This window comes from Scyliorhinus torazame, chromosome 23, assembly GCF_047496885.1.
Source record: "Scyliorhinus torazame isolate Kashiwa2021f chromosome 23, sScyTor2.1, whole genome shotgun sequence".
In the NCBI taxonomy this organism is placed as follows: domain Eukaryota; kingdom Metazoa; phylum Chordata; class Chondrichthyes; order Carcharhiniformes; family Scyliorhinidae; genus Scyliorhinus; species Scyliorhinus torazame.
In genome coordinates, this window is record NC_092729.1 from 6,078,274 (window position 1) to 6,096,505 (window position 18,232).

Sequence of the window (18,232 nt, forward strand, 5' to 3'; positions counted from 1 at the left end):
TATTTGCACCCCAATTTTCCGAAATGGACTTGGCGACATCAGGTGTTTCTGAAGATAATACATGACAGTGAAAACTGGATGAATGGGTGGATTTGCTTGTAATCAGGGAATGTAAGCGAAGTGGTGTGGCAAGGGGCCCATTTTGGACATCAGCACAATATAGATCAGCTGAGACAGAGAACCATTTCTAAGCAATATGTTCGTGTAGGCAGATGCTGGGGATGCAGCTTCATACCCATTCGCGGACGTGGTACATAATTTTCATTTTTCTGGATGGTTAAGCTGATATTGACTGAAGAATTTACCGTGTGTGAAACGTATAATCCTTTCGCGTTCTCTAATAGAAAATGTTCAGTGACGACTGTCCGAAGGTGGAAGCCGCTGTGCTGGACGACTGGAAATGTTATATCGTGGACAGTGGGGCACAGTTTGTGATGACGACTGGGACAATGTTGACACAGGAGTGGTTTGTCGGCAACTCGGTTGTGGAAATGCGTGGGATGCATCCCATGTTTCTTCTGGACCAGGATCGGGACCAATTTGGTTGGATGACGTGCAGTGCTCTGGTGACGAACCATTTCTCTGGAATTGTTCCTCAAAACCCTGGGGAGAACATGACTGTGGACATGATGAAGATGTCAAGATTATGTGTTCCGGTAAGGAAATGTTAGAATTGCCTCTTCCCGCACTGCGATAGGAGGTAGTTTTTTCAAGGGCCTCTACATTGTAAAAGAAGCTGGAAATATATTTATTTTCATGATAATTCAAAATAAATGAGATGCATTGGCTTAAAGTCAAACAAGTGTAGGATGAGCTGGGTTAATCGTGGGGGAGACAGTATGTTTCGGACGGTATTCTTTGTATTCTTTAGTGATAATAAAAATCTTTATTGTCACAAGTAGGCTGTCATTAACACTGCAATTAATGTACTGTGAAAAGCCCCTTGTCGCCACGTTCCAGAGCTCTTCGGGTATACTGAGGGAGAATTCAGAATGTCCAATTCACCTAACAGCACGCCTTTCGGGACTTGTGGGAGGAAACCGGAGCACCGGGAGGAAACCCACGCAGACACGGGGAGAACGTGCAGACTCCGCACAGACAGTGACCAAGCCGGGAATTGAACCTGGGACCCTGACGCTGTGAAGCCACAGTGATAACCACTGGGCTACTGTGCCGCCTTCTTAAATGAAGTGAGGGAGTTTCCTGCGATCCTCTGTCTGCCTGTTTTCTGTAGGAGAACATGGATGGGGCCGGCACTAGCTGAAGGTAACGTGGCAGCGGGTAAATCAGATGATTGAAATCATTTTACCCGCCTCTCCAGGTCGACAATTCAGCGAGTTCTCACTTGTGACATAGTGCTTGTATAAAATGTAACCGAAAGCAAATGTCTGAGGATAACAACAAATAACGCAAAGATCAGAAGCGTGAACTCGCCGGATAAGCAATAAGATTCGAGGTTGAAGGTCATAAAAGTTATGAAATGAATGAAAATCGCTTATTGTCACAAGCAGGCTTCAAATGAAGTTACTTTAAAAGCCCCTAGTCACCACATTCTGGCGCCTGTTCGGGGAGGCTGGTACGGGAATTGAACCGTGCTGCTGGCCTGTCTTGGTCTTTAGCACTGTGCTAAACCAGCCCCTAAAATAAAAATCGCTTATTGTCACAAGTAGGCTTCAAATGAAGATACTGTGAAAAGCCCCTAGTCGCCACATTCCGGCGCCTGTTCGTGGAGGCTGGTACGGGAATTGAACCGTGCTGCTGGTCTGCCTTGGTTTGCTTTAAGCTATTTATCCCTGTGCTAAACCGGTTATTGGATAAGAATTGATGCAGTTTGAGTAATAAACATATTAGATTATAATACATCAGACTTGTATTAATATTCAAATCACTAGAATTCTTTTGATATATTATTGCTCAGCCCACTTAATTCCTCGACTTGAATCGGGACACAACAATTGCTCGGGGAGACTGGAGATGAGTAACGGTGCAACCTGGGAAACAGTGTGTGATCGTCACTGGGATTGGAATGACGCGAGTGTGCTCTGTCCTCACCTGAACTGTGGAGTCGCAGTACGCATGCGAGGAGGCACATATTTTGGAGAGGGTTCTGGGCTTATACGGAAGGACAGCTTCGATTGTAAAGGAAACGAGACAAACATAAATGACTGCCCTCAATCTGCAGTAAATCACCACGAGTGCAGTCACAGGAACGATATCGGCGTGATCTGTTCTGGTGAGTCCAAACCCACTGAGAGAGCGAATTTCCGCTAATACATAGAAAACTGAAGGGACCAATTGTTCATGTATTTACTCTAAAGTGTCGATATCTCAACGTGACCTGACAGTTCACAGATGTTGATAGTTTTGGACGCACTTTAAAATTATTCCCGTGTATTTAAAAATGACAATTTTGAAAGTTTCAGCTTTTGTTCTGCAAAAGTACAGACGTGCTGCTGATGTGTTTACTGTCTGCAGTGTAAACATGTTTCGCTTTCATATTCGACAGAAGCCTGGCTCTTAAACATCTAACCAGTCTTGCTAGATGTCACTAATAAGGGTCACGTCACGATCTACAAGTGCAGATAAATTACACAAATAGTACTTCATTAATATACGTTCTTATTATTTTGGAGACGGACTTTATTGGCGAAAGTCAGCTACAAGAGTAGCTATTTGCAATTGTCATAGGAACAGGGCTAGGCCATTCAGTCTCTCGAGCCTGTCCCGCCACTTAATTAGTTAAGAGCTGACCTGTGACCGAACTCCACGTACCTGCCTTTGGCCCATATCCCCGAATAGATTTGCTCAAGGGAAATATATCTATCTCATAATGAAAACTTACAACTGTTCTGATCCAACTGTGTTTGTGTGATAGAGTTCGAAACCTCTACAACCATTTGAGTGAAGAAGTGCTTCCTAAAATCTCTCCTGAACCATCCAGTCCTAATTTTGCAACAATTTTTGACTAGGTTTTGAATCCGCAACCAGTGGAAATAGTTTATCTTTATTTACCCTGTTTTACCCTCTTAATATCTTGAATACTTTGATCAGGTAAGCCCCTGACCTTCTAAATTCTAACAATAAGACCTAATTTGTTTAAAATCTCCTCCTAAATTCACCCCTGTCGTCCAGGTAAACCTATATCTCCCTCCCTCCGAGGTTAAATTGCCATTCCTCTGATGCTGCCAGTACTCCAAATGGGGTCGAACCAGCGTTTGATGCAGCTGTAGCATAACCGATGTGTATTTTTGCGGCAACCTTCGAGCATTCTATTAGCCTTGGTAATTATTTTTTGCAGTTGTTCGTAGTTTGTGAAATATCTCTGCACTTGAATTTCCAAAACTTTGGGGGTCGACTGTAGGTAACATCTTTCCATTTAGAAAGAACTTTGTCCCATGCTTTTCTGGTCCAAAATAGATAACCTCACACTTGAAGACATTGAATTCCACCTGTCACAATTTTGCCCATTTGCTTCGTCTGCCATTATCTCCTTGTAATATTATGCTACCATCTGCAATGTCTGCAATGCCATCTGACTTTGTATCACCAGCAAATTTGGATATATGTTCTGTGATATCATCCACGTTATTGATGAATATTGTTAATAATTGGGGCCTCAATACAGATCCCTGCAGTAAACCACGAGTCACATCCTGCTAATTAGAGTACCTACACATTACCCAATTAGAGAAGCCCCCATAGATTGCAAATGTACCTTGTCCATGCGGAGAGCAGTCGGTCAATAGGAACATTTTCAATTACTTTCACAGGAACAAGGGGGGTGAAGCATAAATGCGACGTCTCGAGAGATGAACAGAACGACCCCTGAACGGCCATGTTCTGTATTTCCTAATTAGGGTCTTTATGACTGATCAACGAATTATTTTGTTTTAAATGTAGAGTACCCAATTCATTTTTTTCCAATTAAGGGACTATTTAGCGTGGCCAATCCACCTAGCCTGCACATCTTTGGGTTGTGGGGGCGAAACCCACGCAAACACGGGGAGAATGTGCTGCCTATGAACGAATTAATTTAACATTTTAAACATCTAAATTTAATGAATCTACCTGATAGAAATTCTGCAAGACAGTTTTATTGATACTGGTAGAATAATATAATTATTAATGTCAGATATGATTTATTTACACCATTCCAAGGCCAATAGATTATTCCTGGAAGTAGCCAGTGGGATGTCGATGGTTTCGCATTGCATTGTTATTGCAGGTTAGGATGGAGGTCCTATTCCATCACCTCACCCTCTCCCCCGCAAAGGAAGAACGATCAAATTTTAGCTACTGGGCACGTAGTCTACAGTATCCTGGGGGCAAATAATGGGGTTAACCTATGGCCATCCAGTCATTTCGCCATCTACTTCTTATAATCAAATTTACAGTTATTGGTGTCTTTCTATTTATTCCAAATAGGTAACCATGGACCTCGATTGGTTGGTGGTGAGGACAGATGCTCCGGTCGGGTGGAAGTGCTGCATGGAGAGCAATGGGGGACGCTGTGTGATGTTCACTTTGGTTTCGAAGCCGCCAGCGTGATCTGTGAGCATCTGCAGTGCGGGGCGGTGAAGGAAATCCCGAGAGGCGCTCAGTTTGGAAAGGGAACCCATCGTATGTGGAAGGAGAACTACAGGTGCCGCGGGAATGAATCCCGCTTGTGGGAGTGTCCGCTTTCATCCGCTGAACAATTTAACTGCTCACACGAGAATGACGTCAGTGTGGTCTGCTCGGGTGAGTTCGCTGAATCTCTCCAGACTGAGAATAAACGGATGTGGACACAGCACAAAAATAAGTCACGCGCTCCACATGGTCCGTTCTGCAAAAGTAACTCACCCAGTCACTCCTTCCCCATTTGCGCACTGGCCCAGCGGGTTGCTCTCCCAACATTCGTCAAATTATCTTCTAGAAAACACGATTGTTCCTTATCCATCACCTTCCTGCAAAGCTCCTTCCAGATCTAACCGCTCGCTGCATTTAATAAGGAAACAGTTTTACCTCAGATTACATCTCTTCTGCACTCTTTCGAGTTTAATAATGTCCTTTCTACAATACGATATAGAACTGTACAGTATTCCAAGTGTGGCCTCACAATTATCTGGGGCTGTTTTAGCACGCAGGGCTAAAAAGCTGGCTTTTAAAGCAGGCCAAGGCAGGCCAGCAGCACGGTTCAATTCCAGTACCAGCATCCCCGAACAGGCGCCGGAATGTGGCGACTAGGGGCTTTTCACAGTAACTTCGTTTGAAGCCCACTTGTGACAATAAGCGATTTTCATTTCATTCATTATCTTGTGCAACCTCAGCAAGACGTCCCAGTATTCAATGTTCTGACCAAAGAAACCAAACATGCTGAATGCCTTCTTCACCACCCTGTCCACCTGCGACTCCAACTTCAAGGAGCTATGGAGTACAGGGTCTACTCCCATTTGGAAGCAAATGGCCGTATTAGTGAGAGGCAGCATGGTTTTGTGAAAGGGAGACAGTCTCACTAACTTGATAGCGTTTTTCGAAGATGTCACAAAGATGATTGATGTAGGTAGGACAGTGGATGTTGCCTATATGGACTTCAGTAAGGCCTTTGATAAGGTTAGGGTTAGGGTAGACTGGTACAAAAGTTTAAGTCAAACGGGATCAAGGGTGAGCTGGCAAGGTGGCTACAGAACTGGCTAGGTCATAGAAGGCAGAGAGTAGCAATGGAAGGATGCTTTTCTAATTGGAGGGCTGTGACTAGTGGTGTTCCGCAGGGGTCAGTGCTGGGACCTTTGCTGTTTGTAGTCTACATAAATGATTTGGAGGAAAATATAACTGGTCTGATTAGTAAGTTTGCAGATGGCACGATGGTAGGTGGAATTGTGGATAGCGATGAGGACTGCCACAGGATACAGCAGGATTTAGATCGTTTGGAGACTTGGCGGAGAGATGGCAGACGGAGTTTAATCCGTAAAAATGTGAGGTAATGTATTTTGGAAGGTCTAATGCAGGTAGGGAATATGCAGTGAATGGTAGAACCCTCAAGAGTATTGAAACTCAGAGAGATCTAGGTGTACAGGTCCACAGGTCACTGAAAGGGGCAACACAGATGGAGAAGGTAGTCAAGAAGGCATACGGCATGCTTGCCTTCATTGGCTGGGGCATTGAGTATAAGAATTGGCAAGCCATGTTGCAGCTGTTTGAACCTTAGTTAGGCCATACTTGGAGTATAATGTTTAATTCTGGTCGCCACACTGCCAGAAGTGTGTGGAGGCTTTAGAGAGGGTGCAGAGGAGATTTACCAGGATGTTGCCTGGTATGGCGGGTATTAGCTATGAGGAGCGGTTGTAAAAACTCGGTTTGTCCTCACTGGAACGTCGGAGGTTGAGGGGCGACCTGATAGAGGTCTACAAATTATGAGGGGCATAGATAGAATGGATAGTCAGAGGCTTTTCCCCAGGGTAGAGAGGGTCACTTACTAGGGGAATAGATTTAAGGTGCGAGGGGCAAGGTTTAAAGGAGATGTACGAGGCAAGTTTTTTTACACAGAGTGTAGAAGGTGCCTGGAACTAGCTGCCAGAGGAGGTGGTGGAAGCAGGGACGATAGTGACATTTAAGGGGCATCTTGACAAATACATGAATCGGATGAGAATAGAGGGATACGGACTCAGGAAATGTAGACGATTTTAGTTCAGACGAGCAACATGGCCGGCCCGGTCTTGGAGTGCCGAAGGCCTGTTCCTGTGCTGTGCTTTTCTTTGTTCTTTGTTCTATGAACCTGTACCCCGAGATCTCTTTGTTCTGTAACTCTCCCCAACTCCCTACCATTAACTGAGTAGGTCCTGCCCCAATTCGATCGACCAAAATACATCACCTCACACGTATCTAAAGTAAACTCGACCTGCCATTCATCAACCACTAGCCCAATTGTTCAAGATTCTTTTGAAATCCTAGATAACCTTCTTCACTGTCCAGTATGCCACCAATCTTGGCGTCCTGATGACAAAATGCACATAATCTGGTGATGTTGGCCTTGCCGGTTGAGGGAGTAAGGCATTTCATATTGCCCGCTGTGTTTCTTATATTACAACAATAGCTGCACTTCAATATACACACCTATGACAGCAACGTGCTTTGAGGCACTGGATGGACATGAACATCATTCTGTTCTCTACGTTTCATTACTTTATTACCAACAAAGAGTCACTTCATATTCTCCTATGTTACATGTGATCTGCTCTTTTGCTTCCATTCCACCACTCTCAATGTCCTCTTGCAGTTTACGTGTTCCATTGTGGACTGCACTTCACGCTTTGTTGTAAGTTGCAGAGTTTGAATTTGTAACCGTGATATCACGCCTGGCTAATTAATATCTCTTTCAGGAAAGGAAGGACCATTTACAAATGCAGCGTATCTCTTCTTCCATTGACAAAGAAAGAAGCCCGATTGTTTAACACTGCTAGATGTTTCCAGCCAAACAGTCAATTTCCCATGCTTACAGCCTTCGTCCTTTTGATTACTTAGCTTCCCTGATAATCCTATGTGACCCTTTAACAAATCTATAATGGAAGTCCAGAAAAAACACATCAGCCGTAGCACCCTCATTAACACTCGCTGGTGCCTTGTCAAAAACACCATAATGGGAGTTATGTACAGGCCTCCTAACAGTGGTCAGGACCAGGGGCACAAAATGCACCACGAAATAGAAAGTGCATGTCAGAAAGGCAAGGTCACAGTGATCATGGGGGCCTTCAATGTGCAGGTGGACTGGATAAATAATGTTGCCAGTGGACACAAAGAAAGAAATTCATTGAATGTTTACAGGAGGGCTTTTTGGAACAGCTTGTGATGGAGCCCACGAGGGAACAGGCCGTTCTGGACTTAGTGTTAAGCAATGAGCCAGACTTGATAAAAGATCTTAAAGTAAGGGAACACTTAGGAGGCAGTGATCATAATATGGAAGAATTCAGTCTACAATTTGAAAGAAAGAAGGTAGAATCAGATGTAAAGGTGTTACAGATAAATAAAGGTAACTACAGGGGCATGAGGGAGGAACTGACGAAAATCAACTGGGAGCAGAGCCTAGTAGGAAATACAGTAGAACAGCAATGGCAGGAGTTTCTGCGAGGAATTGAAGACAGAGTGCAGAGGTTCATCCCAAAGAAAAGAAAGGTTATCAGAGGGGGGGAATTAGGCAGCCATTGCTGACAAAGGGAGTCATGGAATGCATCAAAGCAAACGAGAAAGCCTTTCATGTAGCAAAGAGTAGTGGGAAGTCAGAAGATTGGGAAGGCTGCAAAAACAAACAGAGGATAACAAAGAGAGAAATAAGTAAAGCGAGGATCAAATATGAAGGTAGGCTAGCCAGTACCATTAGGAATGATAGTAAAAGTTTCTTTAAATACATTAAAAACAAACGGGAGGCAAAAGTAGACATTGGGCCGCTCCAAAATGACGCTGGTAATCGAGTGATGTGAGACAAGGTAATAGCTGAGCAACTAAATAAGTACTTTGCGTCAGTCTTCACAGTAGAAGACATGAGTAATATCCCAACCATTCAGGAGAGTCAGGGGGCAGAGTTGAATAGGATAACTATCATAAAGGAGAAAGCGCTAGAGAAACTAAGAGGTCTAAGAATTGATAAATCTCCGGGCCGAGATGGGCTACATCCTAGAGTTCTAAAGGAGATAGCTGAAGAAATAGTGGAGGCGTTAGTTATGACTTTCAAAAGTCACTGGAGTCAGGAAAAGTCCCAGAGGATTGGAAAATCGCTGTTGTAACATCCCTGTTCAAGAAGAGAACAAGAAAAAAGATAGAGAATTATAGGCCAATTAGCCTAACCTCGGTTGTTGGCAAGATTCTAGAATCCATCGTTAAGGATGAGATTTCTAAATTCTTGGAAGTGCAGGGTCGGATTAGGACAAGTCAGCATGGATTTAGTAAGGGGAGGTCGTGCCTGACAAACCTGTTAGAGTTCTTTGAAGAAATAACTAATAGGTTAGACCAAGGAGAGCCAATGGATGTTATCTATCTTGACTTCCAAAAGGCCTTTGATAAGGTGCCTCACGGGAGACTGCTGAGTAAAATAAGGGCCCATTGTATTCGAGGCAATGTACTAAGATGGATTGACGATTGGCTGTCAGGCAGAAGGCAGAGAGTTGGGATTAAAGGTTATTTTTCGGAATGGCAACCGGTGATGAGTGGTGTCCAGCAGGGTACAGTGTTGGGGTCACAGCTGTTCTCTTTATATATTAACGATCTAGATGACGGGACTGCGGGCATTCTGTGTAAGTTTGCCGATGATACAAAGATAGGTAGTATTGAGGAGGTTTGGAGGCTGCAGAAAGATTTAGACAGTTTAGGAGAGTGGTCCAAGAAATGGCTGATGAAATTCAACCTGGGCAACTGCAAGGTCTTGCACTTTGGAAAAAAGAATAGAGGCATGGACTATTTTCTAAACGGTGACAAAATTCATAATGCTGAAATGCAAAAGGACTTGGGAGACCTAGTCCAGGATTCTCCAAAGGTAAACTTGCAGGTTGAGTCCGTAATTAAGAAACCACATGCAATGTTGTCATTTATCTCAAGAGGCTTTGAGTATAAAAGCAGAAATGTACTTCTGAAGCTTTATAAAGCACGAGTTAGGCCTCATTTAGAATACTGTGAGAAAATTTGGGCCCCACACCTCAGGAAGGACATAGTGGCACTGGAGCGGGTCCAGCGGAGATTCACATGGATGATCCCAGGAATGGTAGGCCTAAGATACGATGAACGTCTGAGGATCCTGGGATTATATTCATTGGAGTTTAGGAGGTTGAGGGGAGATCTAATAGAAACTTACAAGATAATTAATGGCTTAGATAGGGTGGATATAGGTAAGTTGTTTCCATTAGCAGGGGAGACTAGGACCTGGGGGCACAGCCTTAGAATAAAAGGGAGTCACTTTAGAACAGAGATCAGGAGAAATTTATTTAGCCAGAGAGTGGTGGGTCTGTGGAATTCATTGCCACAGAGGGCTGTGGAGGCCGGGACGTTGAGTGTCTTTAAGACAGAAGTTGATACATTCTTGAGTTCTCGAGGAATTATGGGCTATGGAGAGAGGCGGGTAAATGTAGTTGAAATCAGCCATGACTGAATGCTGGAGTGGACTCGATGAGCCGAATGGCCTTACTTCCGCTCCTATGCCTTATGGTCTTATGATCTTGTCATCAAACTTCATGAAGCTGAATAAATAGGATTTGTCTTTCAGTTATCGAGTTGCGTTCCTTTTGGTTAATCCATACTGGTCCAATGGACTGCGAGATTTGTTCCAAATTATTATTTCTAATCATTTGCCAACTGGTAACATTCCACGGAATAACACACAGTAACTAAGGTATACTTACATGATTTCTTGAACAAAGGAGAAGTAAATACTGTGACTGCCATCAGCAGCAGCTAAGACGAATTGCAACAGTGTGTGTCTTATCTCTAAGTCTACTAAAACACATCGTAAATGCCCGTTTCTTACCGACTATGCGGGCATGCCCTTTGATATGCTTAACGTGTTACAATCATGCTTGTAAAAACATTTATCTATCTACGTATCTATCTATATATAATATATATACTCTGTCTATCTATATACCTGTCTGTCTGTATTTTCCTATTTTGCTCTTATTTCTTTCTTACATTGCCCTTTTCTCCTCTGAAACATCTAAACTTTATTCTGTTCACAATGGTATGCGCCACATGAAATATTCCATTGGCAGACCTTCCTATTTTGTTTACTTCCATCACTCCATTCGTCCAGGGAACAATGGCGTTAACATAATCCTGCACCTGTTTGAGTCAAGCTCCCATCATAATAATAATCTTTTATTGTCAGAAATATGAAGTTACAGAGAAATGCTCCTAGTCGCCATATTCCGGCGCCTGTTTGGGGAGGCCGTTATGGGAATGGAACCGGCGCTGCAGGTCTTGTTCTGCATTACACACCTGCTGTCTAGCCCATCAGCGCCATGTGATCGTTCAAAGTATCTAACTGCGCTGAAACGTCAAAAAACGTCATTACAACTTACTGTATTTTTACATAACAGCACGTTCAATCTACTTTCGTCCATTTTACACTCACTTATTATTCTTACACTGACTGATATGACGCTCTTTACTCCTGCAATGCCATCTGCATTTTACAAATTCCCTGCACACTTGCTGTTTTCGCCCAAATATTACGTTGCTCCCCAATTCCTTGCGACATTCGTTCAAATCTACATAATTGAAAAGCAAATTAATTGAAATATCTGCCTCTGTTCTGTTCATTTGCAATAACATCCCAGCCGCTATTGGTCCCTCGCTCGCCAAACTGTTCCAGTGTCCGAGGACTGTCTGTCTTCCCTCGAGCACCATCTCGCAAGCAGTTCTCTCCCCTTTTATACTCCCCAGTCATGCTGGGATTAACGAGGAGGCCGCTGCAGCTGACATACTGCTTCCTAGATTGTTCCTGGTTGCATTAAAGACCATCCCCGGGATCATGTCAATCATTCAACTTGTTCCAGACACGGATCAAGAATTTACGAAGTGGCACCATTCAGCTTGGCTATTGCCAAGAAAAGACATTTAAGTTAAAAATTCCGCCCTGATGAGGAGTGACAGATAATGGGTAAAGTTGCTGACCTTTAACACATTTTTTAAAATTCTGTAGACAAAATCTTGTCACTGAGATTGATGAATGGAGGAAACCGGTGTGAGGGGCGAGTGGAGATTTACTACAACCACAGTTGGGGCAGAGTCCAGGACAGCCTCTGGGACATGGATGATGCCAAAGTTGTCTGTAGACAACTGGACTGCGGCCGCGCGATAGCCGCTTATAATGCTTCAAAGTACGGCGAGAGTGAAGGACCTGTGTGGGTGTATAATGTCCAATGTAGAGGAAATGAATCACATCTCTGGAACTGCAGCCCATTTGAACAGAATCCGATTCTCAATAACAGCAATGGCGTTGGGGTTCTGTGTTCAGGTAATTAATGAACTCTCTGTTACGGAAACATGAGGGACATTTCTGAAGTGGGGTCCAGTGGGAATAAGCGTCAAGGGTCTATTGTGTTCCTTATTAACGTTCATTAACAGTGGAACATGATTGCAGAATAAGAGGAGACAGCTGTAAATGAACAAGAGAATTGTAAATGTTGTTGCGCCTTTAGCAACGCATAAATAAATTCGCATCATCAGAAATTAAATTAAGATTCATCCAGAAATGTTGTGTTCTTACTGTGGCTCATAGAACTTTACAGTGCAGAAGGAGGCCATTCGGCCCATCGAGACTGAACCTGCTCTTGGAGAGAGCACCCTACCCAAGAGCACACCTCCACCCTATCCCCATATCCCAGTAATCCCACTCAGCACTAAAGGCAATTTTGGACGCTATGGGCAATTTAACATGGCCAATCCACCTAACCTGCACATCTTTGAACTGTGGGAGTAAGCCGGAGCACCCGGAGGAAACCCACGCACACACGGGGAGAATGTGCAGACTCCGCAAAGACAGTGGCCCTCAGTGACAGTGACTCATATCTTGGTCAGAGGGTGAGGGAATCATTGTGATTTCGCCTGGGAAGGAGATGATCGTTAAGGAGGGAATACAGACGTTTTGATCAATTGTCTATAGCCGTGACCACAAATTATGCAGGAAGCAAGTTGTGATGCATAAAACGAAAATTATAGATGATAATAATAAAAATCTTAATTATTGTCACAAGTAGGCTTACATTATCACTGCAATGAAGTTACTGTGAAAAGCCTCTGGTGGCCACATTCCGGCGCCTGTTCGGGTGCACAAAGGGAAAATTCAGAATGTCCAATTCACCGAACAGCACGTCTTTCGGGACTTGTGGGAGGAAACTGGAGCACCCGGAGGAAATCCAGGCAGACACGGGGAGAACGTGCAGACTCCGCACAGCCAGTGACCCAAGCCGGGAATCAAACCCGGGACCCTGGAGCTGTGAAGCAACGAAGCAAAAATAGGTTAGCTGAGGTTTTGGGGCTGACGTCAGCGGTTATGCTCACCATTTGGAATGCGTTGGAGGTCGCGAGGGAAAGGGGTAGTATATTTCACGTTGAACATGGTATTACGAACTTAAAGCTCATTTTCATTGTCGCAGCGGGCAGAGCAGACCAGGAGAGTGGGGAAGAGGGTGACGGCTAAAATCACATGCAAATTGATTCGGATAATTTTACAAAGTTTGATTAAATTCAAGTGTATGACATCTATAGCATTCTCGCTCTCTGTCGCTCTCTCTCTTTCTCTCTCGCTGTCTCTCTCCATCGCTCTCTCTTTCTCTCTCCCTTCCTCTTTCGCTCCCCCTCCCTCTCTCTTGCGCTCTCTCTTTTCCTCTCGCCCTCTATTTCTCTCTCTCTCGCCCTCCATCTCTCTCGCTCTCTCTCAATCTATCTCGCTCTCTCTCGCTCTCCCTCCCTGTCTCTCCTCCCGTCCCTCTCTCTCTTTCTCTCATTCTCTCCCCTCTATCTATCTCTCTCTCTCTCAATCTATCTCGCTCTCTCTCGCTGTCTCTCTCTTTCTCTATCTCTCCCCCCCCCACCGGCTCTTTCTCGCTCTCTCCCTCTCTCTCTCCCTCTCGTTCTCTTCTCTTTCTGACTCCCTCCCTCTCTCCCCCTCTCCCTCTCTCTCTCTCTCTCTGCCTCCCCCTCTCTCTCGCTCTCCCTCTCTCTCTCTCTATCTCCCGCTCTCTCTCTTTCTCGCTCCCTCTCTCTCTCGCTCTCTCTCTCGCTCTCTATATCTGTCGCTCACTCACTCTCTCTCTCTTCGATCTTTGTCTCTCTCTCCGACCATCTATTTCTTCCGCTCGTTGTCTCTAATACTCTCCACTATCTCTCCATCATCCCCCCCCCCCCCCGCCCCTTCCAGCTCCCCCGCACTGATCAGCGGTACATCAGTCAATGCGGACAGACCAATTAGGAGGAGTCGGCTGCACAGACAAATGTTCTACACATTTGGCTACACATCGAGCCCGCGCTGACATTCAATAAGATCAATAATGCTCTGATTGCAGCCTCCTGCCTCCTCCAGATACCGTTTCACCTCCTTGTTTATCAAGATTGAATCTACCTCTGTCATAAAAAATACAAACACTCCGCTTCTTTAATCTTACAGATAGAAATTCTCAACGACCCGTGAACTTCAGTCAGATGCGTGGATTGCGCCTAATTTAGCAGCACGGTAGCATTGTGGATAGCACAATTGCTTCACAGCTCCAGGATCCCAGCCAGTTTCGATTCCGGCTTGGGTCACTGTCTGTGCAGAGTCTGCACATTCTCCCCGTGTACGTGGGTTTCCTCCGGGTGCTCCGGTTTCCTTCCACAGTCCAAAGATGTGCAGGTTAGGTGGATTAGCCATGCTAAATTGCCCTTGGTGTCAAAATTGCCCTTAGTGTTGGGTGGGGTTACTGGGTTATGGGGATATGGTGGAGGTGTTTACCTTGGGAAGGGTGCTCTTTCCAAGAGCCGGTGCAGAGTCGATGGGCCGAATGGCCTCCTTCTGCACTGTAAATTCTATGATAAAATATCTACATAGTGCTAGATTCTCCACTAAGCGTAAATACTCTCCCCATTTACCAAGCTATCACGACCCCACCAGTATATAAAATTAAGGCTCTGATGAACCTCTCAGCAGTAGAGGAGTTGGGTTTCTAGAGAAGGTCACGGCCTGAAAGGTCAACTCCCGTTCTCTCTTCACAGACGCTGTATATTTTGAGAAATTTCTGATTTATGCCAATTTGAATTAATGAGTGAAGAGATCAAGTGGAGTTCCCGTGACAGAAATGCGCAGCAACAAGGAACATTGCAAATTGCTAAATCAAAACGGTGTAAGTGGCGTGATTAATAAGAACACATGCAGTTGCTGGTAAAACTGTGCATACAGAATTCAGACCACAAGGGCAGAAAGGTGGCGCAGTGGTTAGCACTACGGCCACCCGGCTCCGAGGTCCCAGGTTCGATCCCGGCTCTGGGTCACTGTCCGTGTGGAGTTTGCATATTCTCCCCGTGTTTGCATGGGTTTCGCCCCCACAACCCAAAGATGTGCAGGCTAGGAGGATTGGACATGCTAAATTGCTACTTAATTGTAAAAAAATGAATTGGGTACTCTAAATTTTTTTTAAAAAGAAATCAGCCCACAGAGACAAAATGGAAAACAAAGCATCGCCGAGGACAGGTGGAGGGACATTAGAAATGTCTGTACATTCTGCATTCTTTCTTTTCGGTAAGTCTAGATAGATGGTCTGTGGAATCTATCAAATGTCAGGGACGGATCAGAAATATTTGAGCTGCACATCATATCGTTCAAATTGAATGATGAACTACACATGAGGAATAACATGTTTTACTGTATTTCTTTCTCTCAGAACACAAGCAGCTAAGACTTACGGACGGTGGAAGTCCATGTGCTGGCCGTGTTGAGGTTTATTACAATGAGAAATGGGGCACAGTTTGTGATGATTCCTGGGATGTAACCGACGCTCGACTGGTTTGCAAACAGTTGGGTTGTGGAGATGCATTGCAGCTGACACTTCCTGCTTCTTGTGGACCAGGCACTGGGCCAATTTGGTTGAATGAGCTGGATTGCTTCGGGAACGAATCTTTCCTCTGGGATTGCCCCAACGCATCATGGGGAAGTCATGACTGCAGTCATAAAGAAGATGTGAAGGTCATGTGCTCAGGTAAATGTGATCTCAATCGCTGAATAGTCTTCAGTGCCCAGTGAAAATTCGTCCACAAGATATTTTAGTGAATTACAGTGAGAGAGATAGAGAGAAAGTAAGCAGAAAGAGAAGATAAACTGGCAATTTGGATCGTCCCATGTGCACCCCTGTATCCCCAAAAGATCACTTAATAAACCCCTGTCGATGTTTCCTTCTGTTCCTCATTGTCTCTCCTGTGTACTGTTCTAAGCTCTCCTCAAACACATCGGCACCATTCTTCCCGAAGATTACATGTTCCAAGTCCTAATTTCATCGTATTCTCTGGGCAGTGCGCAAATGTTTTCATACGAAATTCCAATGTTTTCATACTTAAGATAGATTTAACTCCACTAATTGGTGGTGGTGGTGGGGGGGGGGGGGCGGGGGGACGGGGCGGGGGCGGTGATTGATCCTTCTGTATGACTATATGCATTGGCTCTGCAGAATGTCGACTGTTATTGTCCAATGAGTATGAAGCCACTTTAATAGCGCCACAAAGAAAATCACAATTAACCGGTCCTTTGGTGTCTATTATTGTTTTTGTGTATTTTGTGCATTTGTGCCTTGAATATACATCTCAATTTCCTCAGTTACAGCTTGCCATAATTTTTCCGATTGAAGGTCCAAATGGCCGATGTCAATGTTACACTTTCATGACTACAGGCGCAAACCGCGTCTAAAATTTTGCTCGCCGAATTTACCATTGTTTTGCAAACATTTTTCAACAAGTTCTACTAATAGGTCAGAGTGTCGAACCTGGGCGAAATCATGTTGATAATCACCCTGCCGATTTTCACAGCATTCCCCGGCTAACCGTCCTATAAGGTTTTCAAATCACCAACGGCGGGAGGTCGTGCAAATGTTTGTTGAGGGGATCCGTGCCGATCATTCTTGATCATATAATTGAATTTCAGCTAATTTGCTGTTACCGATTATCATAGATTATCATAGAAGTTACAGTGCAGAAGGATGCCATTCGGCCCGTCGATTCTGCACGGGCTCTTGGAAAGAGCACCCTACCCAAGGTCAATACTTCCACCCAACCAATTTTGGACACTAAGGGCAATTTATCATGGCCAATCTACCTAACCTGCACAACTTTGGACTGTGGGAGGAAACCGGAGCACCCGGAGGAAACCCACGCACACACGGGGAGGGTGTGCAGACTCCGCACAGACAGTGACCTAAGCCGGAAGCGAACCTGGGACCCTGGAGCTGTGAAGCAATTGTGCTATCCACAATGCTACCGTGCTACCCTTAAGAACAAATTATCTACACTATATCATTTTACCGTTATCCATGTACCTATCCAATAGCTGCTTGAAGGTCCCTAATGTTTCCTACTCAACTACTTCCACAGGCAGTGCATTCCATGCCCCCACTACTCTCTGGGTAAAGAACCTACCTCTGATATCCCCCCTATATCTTCCACCATTCACCTTACATTTATGTCCCCTTGTAATGGTTTGTTCCACCCGGGGAAAAGGTCTCTGACTGTCTACTCTATCTATTCCCCTGGCACGGATTCCCTCTGACGTAATGAAGGCAAATGCTGACCGCAACTACTGAAATTCGTACAGGGTGACTCAATGTACATTCAACATTCACCAATCAATCTAACTTCATGTGTGTTTGTGTTTAATTCATAGAGCACAAAGAGCTTCGGCTGGTGAATGGAAAGCATCGCTGTGAGGGAAGAGTGGAAATATTTTACAATGGGATCTGGGGAACATTGTGTTCTGACAAGGTAGATAAGCGCGATGCTGAAGTGATCTGTAAACAGTTACAGTGCGGTCCCCTCGTGTCCATTAACTATGAGGCTTGGTCATTCGGTGAAGGATCCGGCCCTATTTGGCTCGATAAAATTGACTGTGGTTCACATGAGACAACACTATGGCAGTGTCAGTCAGACCCCTGGGGCCAACACAACTGTCATCACCGAGAAGATGCAGGTGTTGTCTGTTCAGGTAAGAAAATTATGTGAAAGTGCCGGCCTGGGACTGGGCTGGAAACAGTATGATGTCTTACAACACTAGGTTAAAGTCCAATTTGGAATCACTAGCTTTCGGAGCGCAACTCCTTCGTCAGGGGAGCGATGAAGTCTCCCCTGATGAAGTAGCTGCGCTCCAAAAACTAGTGATTTCAAATAAACCTGTTGGGCTTCAAACTGATGTTATCAGAATTCTCAGCAGGTAAGAAAATACATTTATCGATGTTCAGGTGTCATTTTAAACATTGATATCTAATAGAATCAGCATGTTTCTATTCGCAACAGAATCCAATGTGATAGAGCCGGAGCACCACATTTCACGGCAATGCACTGGTCAAACAGGTATTTGCCATTTTGTATTTTATCTACATCGTTTGAATTGTATTTCTTGCTTTTATTATGTCGATAATAATAACTGATCTCTTTGCCAGATTCTGGGCTGACGTTGCGGCTGGTTGGAGTTAATACCAGGTGTTCTGGGAGAGTTGAGATATTGTGTAATAACAGATGGGTCACGGTATGTGATGACTCC

At 44.6% G+C, this 18,232-nt stretch overlaps 1 protein-coding gene and 1 long non-coding RNA gene across 2 annotated transcripts in view; one reads left to right on the forward strand and one right to left on the reverse strand.

Moving 5' to 3' along the window:
• Positions 1-18,232, reverse strand: part of LOC140399565 (uncharacterized) — a 358,239-nt gene that overhangs the window by 114,819 nt on the left and 225,188 nt on the right. The window lies entirely within an intron of this gene.
• On the forward strand, positions 348-18,225 carry LOC140399528 (scavenger receptor cysteine-rich domain-containing protein DMBT1-like). The gene is made up of 9 exons (XM_072489068.1): positions 348-666; positions 1,919-2,233; positions 4,426-4,740; positions 11,660-11,974; positions 15,375-15,689; positions 17,360-17,677; positions 17,986-18,042; positions 18,132-18,160; positions 18,208-18,225. The coding sequence occupies exons 1-9, from the start codon at positions 348-350 to the stop codon at positions 18,223-18,225; spliced, it is 2,001 nt and encodes a 666-aa protein (XP_072345169.1).